General features: G+C 34.6%; 2 protein-coding genes across 2 annotated transcripts; both read left to right on the top strand.

Moving 5' to 3' along the window:
- Positions 1 to 1,259: 1,259 nt before the first annotated feature.
- LOC105973933 (putative beta-D-xylosidase 7) lies at positions 1,260 to 5,499 on the top strand. Its single transcript, XM_012998973.2, has 6 exons — positions 1,260 to 1,722; positions 2,692 to 2,994; positions 3,076 to 3,245; positions 3,348 to 3,445; positions 3,530 to 4,294; positions 4,791 to 5,499. The coding sequence occupies exons 1-6, from the start codon at positions 1,291 to 1,293 to the stop codon at positions 5,366 to 5,368; spliced, it is 2,346 nt and encodes a 781-aa protein (XP_012854427.2). The 5' UTR covers positions 1,260 to 1,290; the 3' UTR covers positions 5,369 to 5,499.
- Positions 5,500 to 7,941: 2,442 nt separating this feature from the next.
- LOC148771551 (uncharacterized) lies at positions 7,942 to 12,186 on the top strand. The gene is made up of 4 exons (XM_088815113.1): positions 7,942 to 8,202; positions 10,677 to 10,798; positions 10,915 to 11,135; positions 11,252 to 12,186. Exons 1-4 carry the CDS (start codon positions 7,942 to 7,944, stop codon positions 12,184 to 12,186), a joined length of 1,539 nt encoding a protein of 512 aa, XP_088671239.1.
- The last annotated feature ends 223 nt before the right edge of the window (positions 12,187 to 12,409 follow it).

Here is a 12,409-nt window from a genome sequence, read left to right as displayed (position 1 = left end):
ATCAATGTACACATTTCTTCAAACCCTATTTCGAAATATGATGCAAACACAATCAAATGTGCTTTGCACTCTCAATAAGAATACACAAGAAGAAAAAAAATCGGGGTAAAGAATAGAGTATGTATAGAAGTGATTCAAATGGTGGCTTGTCGAATCTATTTTAGATTTTCAAATGTTGTGTTTAATTAATAGTCACAACACATAGAAAAATAATTTCATGAAGATGTGTTACAATTTTTCATATAAACGAAACACATGTTCAATTAAATAGGTATCTTTTCTGCACAAATTTATTTGTGTCTTTTCAATTATATTATTTTCCTACATACATATATAAAATAATTAAATTTAATGTGTAATTTATTAATTTCTCATTCACAACTAAATTACATAAGTTTGAGAAAATAGATCTAATCTCCACTTAACTATTCCATTCAATACTTTCCAACATTTCATATTTTGTTAAAGTGAATACCATATATACTATTGTCATATCTCCCCAATATACATATATAGAGAGAGAGAGAGAGAGAGAGAGAGAGAGAGAGAGAGAGAGAGAGAGATGAAGTGTACTGCACGTTAAAGAGTGACAAGGATAACTCATCAGCAAGAAGAGGGACATGACCTTTTAACATCAACCACCACCTTACATTCTTTGTGCTTGAACTCGGTTTTTGAGATGCTACACCTGGTGAAATACATCAGGTAATTATTATCCGTTGATGTGGTGAAATAACTTCTCATTAAACACACATACACATAGTTGTGTGTGTAGTTGAATACAGATCAACGGTTAATAATCATCCGGAATATATTTCACCGGGTGTACCATCAAACAAACCCTTGAACCATGTACTGCAATAGTCAAACCAAAACCAAAATTGAAACTGTTTAATTTCCTCAATTTATTATGGTAATATTTCATACTAAATTTAATAATCATAACTGTCAAAACAAATCTCTTCCCATATAAATCATTTAAAATCTTTGAATGCATTATCCGTATCCATAAATTAAATAAAAATATTTTCCAAATTAAGTAATACAGTCAAACCGGTTTTCAATTTCTTCGAATTTTCAAGATGCACCGAATCGGATAAGGATTAAGCAGTCCGGTCCGATTTTAGAAACTTTATAAAAACATATATACCAAATGAAACCGAAAAAGAAAAAAAAAAACCTAATTCATACAAAAGGGTAAATCCGGTATTTCACCTTTTTTGTTCCTTATAAAAGAACCCCCCAATTGCTTGTTAATGATTAATTTCATTTCTCCAAAAAAAAAAAAAAATGAGGGATCAATATTTCATCCATAAAATTGCTCTCATAGCATCAATAATATGCTCTACCCTTCTTGTAAATATAAATTGCTCTCACAAACAGCCACTCCCGCCGTTCTCTTGCGACGCGTCCGATCCATCGACAAAGTCGTACCGGTTCTGCAACGTCGATTTGCCGATCGGAAAACGGGCCCACGACTTAATCACGCGCCTAACCTTAGACGAGAAAATATCTCAGCTCGTGAGTAAGGCGTCGGCCATTCCGAGGCTAGGGATACCGTACTACGAGTGGTGGTCGGAGGCTCTGCATGGAGTCGCCGGTGCGTTTTCGGTGGAAACCGGGATCGCATTCAACGGGACTATACGGGCGGCAACGAGTTTTCCGCAAGTTATACTCACTGCAGCTACATTCGACGAGAAACTTTGGTATCGAATCGCCAAGGTAATTAAATTTAATTCAGCATTATTTTCTTTTGTTTGATTATCAATCAGTACACCAACTATAGATAAGGCAAGTAATTCAACTTATGGGACCAGCATTTTATGGTCACAGGCTCACAGCTCAAAACTTGTATTGTGAGCAACTTTTATTTATTTAATTTTAGTATTATTTTTTCAGTTTCTATAATATGATCTATTTTTCAATAGCAAGTTTTATTTATTTAATGTTAGTATTATTTTTTCAGTTTCTGTAATATGATTTATTTTTCAATAACTTAAGTTTGTATACTCTGTTAATCTGGTATTTCCTAAGGCGCCCAACTTTTATATATATATAATATATATATATATATTTTATGTGTAAAAAAATTATTTTCTATTGGAACAAAAAAAAATTAATTTTTCTATTGTTTTTTTATAAAAAAATTATTCTTCTATTGTTTTTTAAAAGAAATATGTTTCTATTTATAATTTTTAAAACTTAGTTTAAAAAATATACAATTTTAAATCTTTATTTTAGTCAAACAGAAAGTATCGCATACATCTCCAACATTTGCTTTATAGAAAAAAAAAATTTAGATATACATTAATATTTCTATCTTTTATTGATAATAAAGTTTATATTAATCAAATTTATTTATATTATGTCATTAAACATAATGCAAAAAAAAAAAAAAAAAAAAAAAAATCGGGGCATTGCCACGAAACCCTATATTATTAAGGGTACAATTTATATTCTCGCCCCGGCCCCCCAAATACGCCTGCCGGCTCTGGTATAACGGGTCTATTTGCATTTTACACTTAATCAACGCAATAAACGCAATTGTTTTTTTTTTTCATAAACAGAGGATTTAGATACTATTTGCATATCATAATATAGCTATATGAATCATTCTCTACACAGCTAAATATCACACATGGAAAACATTATGCTAATTTTCTAACACAAACGAGTATATGTATTTTGAAGGTGATCGGAACGGAGGCTCGAGCAATATACAACGAAGGAGAGTCAATAGGGATGACATTTTGGTCACCAAATATCAACATTTTCCGAGATCCGAGGTGGGGAAGGGGACAAGAGACACCTGGCGAAGACCCTTTCCTTACAAGTAAATACGCCGTCTCGTTCGTTCGCGGAATCCAAGGCGACAGTTTCGAAGGGGGTGACCTCAAAGACGGCCATCTTCTAGCTTCCGCATGCTGCAAACATCTCACTGCCTATGATTTGGAGAGTTGGGATGGAAATAACCGATTTACGTTCAACGCTCACGTACGTATTTCTCTTACCGGTACATAAGAGAATTAAATGCATCTTTAAAATGATCGTTTTTTTTTTCTTTTCTTGGTAAAGGTTACAAAGCAGGATATGGCAGATACATATCAGCCACCTTTCAAAAGTTGTGTCGAAAAAGGCCGATCGAGCGGGATTATGTGTGCTTACAATCTCGTAAATGGTGTTCCCAATTGTGCGGATTACGATCTACTAACGAAAACCGCTCGTGGCAAATGGGGATTCAAAGGGTAAAGATTTTTATAACTCCAAATAAAAAATAATTTTTTTTTGTATTTTTAATTATATTTCTATCTTAACGCGCCTAATGTCAATGGTAATTAAACGAATAGGTACATAACATCCGATTGTGACGCGGTCTCTCTTATTTACGAGAAACAACACTACGCAAAATCGCACGAAGAGGTTGTGGCTGATGTTCTCAAAGCAGGTAAGTTAAAATAGCTTCAATATTGCAATGTTAAAAAAAATAAAAAATTCTATTGACATTTGGTACGGAAAAAAAAAAAAACAGGAATGGATGTTAACTGCGGCGACTATCTGGCGAATCACACAAAATCAGCAGTCGAAAAGGGGAAAGTGTCGGAATCTGATATAGACAGAGCCCTTCACAACCTCTTCTCTGTCAGAATGAGATTAGGACTTTTCAACGGCAATCCAAGTCAACTTCCTTACGGCAACCTTAGCCGTAACAACATATGTACTCACGAGCATCAAGATTTGGCACTCGAAGTTGCACGTGACGGGATTGTCCTTTTAAAGAACGCCGCGAATCTTCTTCCACTATCAAAATCCGAAACAGAATCGCTTGCGGTAATAGGCCCCAATGCGAACGTCTCGAAAACACTCTTGGGAAACTACGCGGGCCGCCCTTGCAAAACCATTACTCCACTACAGGGACTAACGGATTATGTCGAGAGAATCAAATTCCACAAGGGCTGCGAAACCATAAACTGCACGTCGATCGCCTCAAGTGAAGCTGTGAGAATCGCGCAGTCGGCTGATTATGTGGTTCTCGTAATGGGACTCAATCAAGATCGCGAGCGCGAAGAGCTTGATCGAGAAGACTTGGTGCTCCCGGGCAAGCAACAAAAGCTCATCATGCGCGTTGCAAAGGCTGCTAAAAAGCCGGTTATATTGGTATTGCTCTGTGGAGGTCCCGTTGATATTTCGTTCGCGAAAAATAATCCCAAGATTGGAAGTATTTTGTGGGCGGGATATCCCGGTGAAGCCGGAGGGAAAGCAATTGCAGAGATCATATTTGGTGACCATAATCCAGGTACATTTCCCTCTAACAACAATTTTTTGTCAGTCAAATGTATTTATATGGTTTTTTCGCAAAAACTACCCATATGTAATCACTAATTGCTAAAAAGACCCTTGTATTATAAAAATTAGCAAGAACCCCCATGTGAAAAATAGTTAAAGCCAAAAAGACCCCCTAACAACTTATTGTGCAATGCACGTGTGGATTGTGAGAGTACAAGTGTGTTTTTTGACTGAAACTTCAAAAATACCCTCTGAAATTCTTTTTGTTTCCTCTTTAGTTGTTTTTTTTAATATTTCTTTTGTAAGGGTAATTTGGTCATTTCACACAAGTCAACACTAAATTTCAAAACAAGAACCGGGTTGCTTTGAAGAATGCAACATAAGGGGCTTCTTGCTAATTTTTTTAGCACAAGGGGTTTTTCACCAACTAGAAATAACACAGGGAGGTCCGTGCTATTAGCTCGTATTTATATATCACTATAATTAGTTGATGTAATTGTTTTCAGGAGGAAGGCTGCCTATAACGTGGTATCCGAAAGATTTCATCGAAGTACCAATGACGGATATGAGAATGAGGCCCGATCCATGGTCCGGCTTTCCCGGGCGAACATATAGATTTTACCAAGGCGAAAAGGTTTTCGAATTCGGGTACGGTCTTAGCTACTCAAAATTTTCTTACAAGTTTGTTTATGTCAGCCGAAGCAAGCTCGATCTCAAGAGATTATCAACCACAGAAAGAAACCCAGAATACGTTCCGGTTTCGGATATTATTTCAAAGTCATGTGAGGAGGTGAAGTTTTTAGCTATTGTTAGCGTCAAGAATGAAGGTGATATGACCGGTAAGCATTCGGTTCTGCTATTCGTAAGGCACGATGAAGCTGGTAATGGGAGTCCCGTGAAACAGTTGGTCGGGTTTCAGACAGTGAGGTTGAACGCAAAGGAGAAGACTAATGTTGAATTTGAAATAAATCCATGTCAGCACTTTGCAAGAGCTAGTGAAGATGGAACAATGGTTATTGAATCGGGGGCTCGTCGCTTAACCGTAGGAGATCGTGAAGAGTATCAATTCAGCATAACTTTTTGACAAAAAGTTCTAATAGAAGGCCAGAATTATTAGCAACTATCGTTAGAACTTATAGAATCTCTTAATTGTGTAATGCAATTGAATAATATTGTGTTGATTATTTTCAAAGAAAATGTGGATCTTCTCTATCATTTGGTGATGCATTTTCTTTAGGGTAAATTAAAACCAACCCTGAGGTATGGTCAAATTACGAAAACCCCCCTCTTGTTTGGATAATTACAATTACCCCCTCAACTCCTCAAATTTAGTGGAATCTTCGAGATTATATGAAATATTATCACTTTTGTACCCGTTTTATCCCATTCGAACTCTACATTTTGAAGCAAGATGATCATAATATGTGTTTTTTGGCTTGTATATATCAGATTGTGGTGCATCAGAAACTGTATTTTTACACAAAATGAGTACAAACTAGAGCACATTCCACGAAATCTAGATTATTATGTTTAATTTGACACCATAAGGGTGGAGGTGTAAGAAAAAATCATAGTTGAGGGGTAGATGTAATTATCCAAACAAGAGGGGTTTTTTTTGTAAATTGATCATACCTCAGGGGGGGTGTTTGTAATTTACCATTTTCTTTAGGGTAAATTCCACTTTACCCCCTCGTACTCTGCTTGAGAGTCACTTTACCCCCTCGTACTCTCAATTTTATCGATTTACCCCCTTGTACTTGTACAATTTCCCAATACAACCCTTTCCTTCAATTTTTGTCAATTTTGACTCTAACGCCATTTGGTCAACTCTGTAAATTACAAAATTGCCACTGCCTATAACGCGTCGTTTTTCCTCCGTCAATATTGTCATTTCTTCTTCTCCCACCACTTCCCCTTCCAAGATATCCCCAAATTGAACCCCTAACTTAGTAAAAATCAAGACCCAAAAATTGATCGATTCCACCGAGTGCAAAGAAAAAAATATATGAATGTGTGAAACTTTCTCTTTTCTAATCTCGAGAGTCAAAATCGAAAAAATTCAATATTTATGTCAATATTTTGACTCTTGACCAAATGGCGTCGGAGTCAAAATCGAAAAAAAGTTGACGAAGAGGGTTGTATTGGGAAATTGTACAAGTACAAGGGGGTAAATCGACGAAATTAAGAGTACGAGGGGGTAAAGTGGTTCTTGGGCAGAGTACAAGGGGGTAAAGTGGAATTTACCCTTTTCTTTATATATCTTACATTTGTTGTTTCGGCTTTATTTATTTGGGTTTATTAGACATAACCGGGGTAAACAACATAAAACTCTCATGTATTAAGGAAAACTTGCGCCAAATCCCTCTGGTTTTTTTTTTCCCCTTAAAACCTCTTGTGTTTCATTTTACTTTGCACGAAATCCCTTTTTCAATTAAAAGTTAACCCCATTAACTACAAAGGGGATTTTATGCAATCTTTTCATAACATAGGGGGTTTAGTGCATATGTTCTACAATACAAGGAGATTTTACGCAAAATTAATTTATTCGTTTAATTTCATATTATTTCCTTAAATTAAGTCGAACATATTTATTCAGTTACAATATGAAAAAAAGAAACTTAATAGGTGTGGTGAATGTATTTAAAAAAAATTAGTCTTTAAAATGTATAACTATTTTATTAGAATTATTATATATTTTTATAATTTATTCTGGATTAATTATATGTGAAAATAACATAAATAATTTGAGAAATTCGTTCCAACTTCATTCTCGAATATTATTATTTTAGTTTTCATATTTTATACTAATAGACGTATTCGACTTAATTTAAGAAAATAATTTTAATTTTAATTTAATAAATTAATTTTGCATAATAAACCCCCCTTGTTTTGCGACACCATGCACCAAATCTCCCTATGTTACACGAGAATTGCATAAATTTCCCTATATTAACGGAAATGGGGATTTCATGCAGAAAAAATGAAACACATGGGAGTTTTATGCAATAAAAAGAACACAAGGGAATTTGATGCTGGTTTGTCATAACATAGGAAGTTTTATGATGTTTACCCAACATAACCCCTTACTAAGTTACATAATTGGGTGAAGTACCACGCATATTGTTTTTAGTAATCCCCATTAGTTAAAACTTTCATTTCACATTATAAACTGAAATAATTATCTAATACCTTTCTTTTATAATTTTAGACCCTAACTAGGATTTTTTTTTATTCTATAATTAATTAAAAAAAATATTTAGTTATTTATTTCGGCGCCGACGACGGTGTGTCGCCGGAGCTCCTTTTAGTTGACTTAAGTTCACTTTGATTAGTTGCATGAAGGTTTTAGCAAACTTCATAGTGTTGGGATGTGATTCCCACAAGCCAATGGAAATTCATATGAGGTTCTAGTTAGCTGGTTTAATTTTATTAACATGCTTTGATAAGTCATTCACGTTCGAAACGACGGAGGTATTCGATCATTGATAAGCCGCCTTGACGGAGTTAGATGAATTCTTTCGATTTGTGAGCTCGTACACCTTTCGAGAAATAATTTTGAAGAATTGAACTTTGAAATCAGTGCATTGCAGATTTTCGAGTTTTGACCCTTGTTTGATTCCTTCCCACCAATGACGAGCCTCGTTTTGGAGTAGGAATATGGCGCAATGCACTCGATCGCGGGTCCGCCATTTGCATATAGTCGTAAATTTCATCGAGAGGCTGAATCCATTCTTCGGCTACGGTTCGATCGGTAGCACAGTGGAATTCAGAGGTATTCATTCTAAGGAATCATTCGTATGTAGCCCTAGGTACGGTATTTTGAGGTGGAGGTTGGTCGCATTGGAGAAGTTGTTCGATTTGTCGTTGGTGAGTTTGGGGTTTGATGATGCTAGAAATAGATCACCTTTAAGACTTGAAGTATGATGAGCTGAAAGAGCAAAGTGGATCACTCACTGGCTCACGAGCTTGATGACCTTGAGATACATGCGATCATAGAACAAAAACTAAGCCCGGGGTTGATCCGGCGGAAACCCCTCCGACGCTCAAGTTAGGTGTGTGGATAGCAAAAGTCGCAAAGAGAGTACGGACAGTTGTATAGTTCGAATATTAAACGTACCTTAAGGAATAAGTTGAAACCTTAATTTATACTTCGTTGATTGTGTTGGAGTTATTTTGTTGGGCCCAAGCCTTCTTTGAATGTGTTTAGGCTTTCATAGTTGTGGTCTTTTAAATCAGGATCGTGGCCTATTAAGTAAAGAAATTGTATGCCCATTGGGTTTGTCCAATTAGACATATCAGGGTTGTTCTCAGATAAGGTTCGAAAGATTAAGGATGGTTTGATCGTGATCTTGTGGGTCATCGACGGGAGCGCCTTGGTTACCTCTGGTTAGACATCTTGCCATAACTTTTATGGTATTTCGCAAATTATAAGTAAAGCATATAAAACACATAAAGTATTTAATTCACATATTTTAACAAATGGGTCGAGTTTTCGCGTCTCGAATAGTCTTTGAGCCCGTCAAGTTCGGACAAGTTTCTATAATTCGTGCTCTCATACATCTTGTAACACCCCCTCTTACTTAGGCGATACGAACCGGTTTATCAAAGCAATCATCTTCGCGGAAGCGTTTATTAGAATTTTTTTTTTTATTGAGGATCCTTTACTAAATAAGAGCTTGCAGAATTAAAAATTTTGAGATAACATTTTGTTAAAAATCAGTCATACATACTTGGAAGAATTCCCTTTAGAAGCTGAATTACTAATTTCAGAATTCACATTTGAAACCATATAGAGAAGGGATTAAATCGAGTTCTACACCATGATAACACATTTATAATTCTTATTTTAGAAAGGTTAGAAAGAAAGAGTTTCAGAAATACTTTGGTGAAAAATTCAAGAAACAATAAAACATTAAAATAATCTAGCTGATGTAATATAAGGTTCCAAAATAAGACCGTATCGATGAGAGTCAATTAGAATCTATATCTTATATATAAAAGAAAGAAACGCTGGACAACATTAGAAAAATCCTAATGATATTTTTTTAATTCTTTATTTTTAATTTTTTTAATACCACTAATTTTTAACTATAATTTTTAACAATTATCAAAATTGAAACTAACCCGTGAAAAATCCTACCATAATGACACTTCTGTAATTATTTATTTTTAATATTTTTCTCTACTAATTTTCTAACTATAATTTTCAACGATTATTAATATCTTATTTTTCATCAATATATCTCAAATCTTATGAGATAATTAAATTGATACTTATTCACTTTTGAAATAATATATTGAATGGTTATTTATATTAGTATTAATTAGTATTAGTATTAGGATTATAATTAAGATTAATACTAATAAAACAGTATTATAATATTTTTCTACTACTTTGTATTGTGTATTAACCATTCATCTCACTATTTCGAGAACGTTTTTATTATCGAATATCAGTTAGAACGCTCAATGCCTCGTGCATCGCACGGGTGAAGTACTAGTTATATATAAAACTAAGATACACAATAAAAGTTATCTACTTGAGGAGATTGAGTCTACATTGTTCTCTTAATTTAAAAAAAGCCTACTTACCATAATCACCTAAATTATTATTTCATTGATTTCACATTATTATTTTTCAAATTTTATCTCTCCTACATGTCAAAATAATGTCTTTTTATTGGTTATTGAGTTTCTTTTTTTAATCCATTGCTTCATAATAAATACCTAAATATATAAATGGACATAATTCTTTTTTTGGGTTAATTAAATTTTATGCACAATATTATATTAATTGCATAAAAACCCCAATTATCATAATCATCTATATTATTAATTAATTGATTTCAGATTATTGGTTTTCAGCTTTCATCCCTCCAACATGTTAATTAATTAAATGCAATTTTTATAATTTCGCAATTGAGTAAATTTTATGCACAATAATATATTATTTGCAAAAGCATACATGAGACGTAGATGTTATATATCGAAATTCTGGAAATATAGGAGAATTATGTTCCACCACATATTTTTTATTGGTTATTGATTTAAAAAAATGTAGGAGCTATATTGAATTTTCACGATTTTCATATATTACTATTTTAAAATTAATTTAGAAAAATAGGTAATTATATCAATTTAAACTAATTACTTTATTTGTTATCTTTATTACATTCCCTAACTCTCCTATAAATTACCATACAACACATTCACCTTCTTCAACTTTTCCACATACATATTTTCTGTTTCAAAGATATGGAGAGAATTCTTGAGAAAGAATTGCATTGGTATCACCTACATGCAATGGTATATTCATTATAGTCCCTTTTGTAGTATAACAATGAATTCTTGCTTTATTTTGTATTTGATTCTTCATTCAATTCTATATGCAGTCTTTGAGGAATGCTTTTGTTGAAGCTTCTCGGTTGACAAGGTTGTCTACCATTAACCTTCGCTACGAGGACGGCAATCATTTTCAATTGTTGTGTGTTAACGACAAAAAACATGGAAAAATGTATGTGCTGGAAATGGGGAAGACTATTACCTTAGATTGCTACTTAACATTCAGAGGGGCTGCACGCGTTACGAGGACACCACAAAAGTTGTTGGCTACGTCTACCATACGTTCAGGGATGCGTGTTATGTGTTGGGTTTGTTAGACGATGACAAAGAATACATAGATGTGATAAGAGAAGTGAATGCTCGGGCATCTGGGGATTATATAAGGAGGTTATTTGCGATTATGCTGCTTTCCTATATCTTAAGTCGGCCCGAACATGTTTGGCAAAGTTGTTGGTCGGATTTGGTGGAGGGTATTGCTTACAAACAACAACGGCTTCATAATAATCCAGGTATATAAATTTGTATAGAACATTATTCAATTAGATTTTAAATATTACTCATTTTTTTAATACTGTCTCTTTAAGTTTTGAACTAAATGCACATAATGTATCAAATACTTGTGCAGATTTATCTATATCGGATGAAAACTTGATGAGCTATACTCTCACTGAAATAGAGAAAATATTGCAAAGTAATGGTAAAAGTCTACGTAATTACGTGCCCATGCCATTTCCAATCGTATTTGCGGTGGAGGACACAGTAAACATATTGGTCATAGATGAATTGGATTACGACCGGTTTGAAATGGGTACAAAACTTCAACGGTATCTTGCCTCAACTACAGACAAACAAATAAAGGTTTATGATGTAGTGGATGCTATATCCAATGACCGTGGTGGAATTTTCTTTCTATATGGTCATGGTGGAACAGGAAAGACGTTTATCTGGAAAACTCTTTCGGCTGCATTCCGTTCCAAGGGAGAGATTGTAATTAATGTTTCATCGAAGGGTATAGCATCGCTATTTCTCCTCAGTGGAAGAACAGCTCATTCTCGATTTGGACTACCCATAAATGTACACGAAACTTCCCCCTGCAGCTTAACGCACCAAAGTCTACAGGTGGTGTTGCTAATTAGGGCTAAGCTTATTATATGGGACGAGACTCCTATGATGCATATGTACTGTTTTGAAACGCTTGACAAGACAATGAAGTCAATATTACAGGTAGACAAAACTTTTGGAGGTAAGGTGGTTGTTCTTAGAGGAGATTTTAGACAGCTTTTACCAGTTGTACTCAAAGCATCAAGGCAAGACATAGTACATGCTACGGTAAAGTCCTCTCCATTGTGGCATTTCTGTCGTGTCAGGAAGTTGAGTAAGAACATGAGATTACAGTCATGTTCTTCTCCATCTAATGTAGACGAGGTAAGAGAATTCGGAGACTGGGTACTGAAGGTTCGTAATGGGGATGTTAGGGAACAAAATGATGGTGAAGCTTCGCTAGAGATTCCCGATGACATGCTGCTTGGTGATTCAGAAGATCCATTCAGAGATCTATGAACTTCGTTTATCCCAATTTGTTGAGTAACATGTATGATCCAGATTTTTTTTCAAGGGAGGGCAATTCTTGCACCAACTAATGAATGCGTCGAGTTTGTGAACGATCACTCAATGTCTCTCATTCCAGGTGAAGAGAAGGTGTACCTGAGCTCAGATAGTATGTGTAGGGACGAGCAAACAACGGAGGATAATGCAGAAATCTATTCGACTGAATTTCTCAACA

The sequence above is a fragment of the Erythranthe guttata genome, chromosome 3 (assembly GCF_056151865.1).
Source record: "Erythranthe guttata isolate IM_541 chromosome 3, IM_541, whole genome shotgun sequence".
NCBI lineage: Eukaryota > Viridiplantae > Streptophyta > Magnoliopsida > Lamiales > Phrymaceae > Erythranthe > Erythranthe guttata.
The sequence above is the reverse complement of the archived record's forward strand: the minus strand, read 5'-3'. Positions and strand labels throughout refer to the sequence as shown.

What these genes read in the sequence shown, in the direction of transcription:
- LOC105973933 (XM_012998973.2), top strand. Translation starts at nt 1,291, where the DNA reads ATGAGGGATCAATATTTCATCCATAAAATTGCTCTCATAGCATCAATA. An exon ending in GGCAAATGGGGATTCAAAGG is followed by an intron (nt 3,246 to 3,347) that starts GTAAAGATTTTT and finishes TTAAACGAATAG; the next exon opens with GTACATAACATCCGATTGTG. An exon ending in ATTTGGTGACCATAATCCAG is followed by an intron (nt 4,295 to 4,790) that starts GTACATTTCCCT and finishes AATTGTTTTCAG; the next exon opens with GAGGAAGGCTGCCTATAACG.
- LOC148771551 (XM_088815113.1), top strand. Translation starts at nt 7,942, where the DNA reads ATGGCGCAATGCACTCGATCGCGGGTCCGCCATTTGCATATAGTCGTA. An exon ending in GACAAAAAACATGGAAAAAT is followed by an intron (nt 10,799 to 10,914) that starts GTATGTGCTGGA and finishes CCATACGTTCAG; the next exon opens with GGATGCGTGTTATGTGTTGG. An exon ending in ACGGCTTCATAATAATCCAG is followed by an intron (nt 11,136 to 11,251) that starts GTATATAAATTT and finishes ATACTTGTGCAG; the next exon opens with ATTTATCTATATCGGATGAA.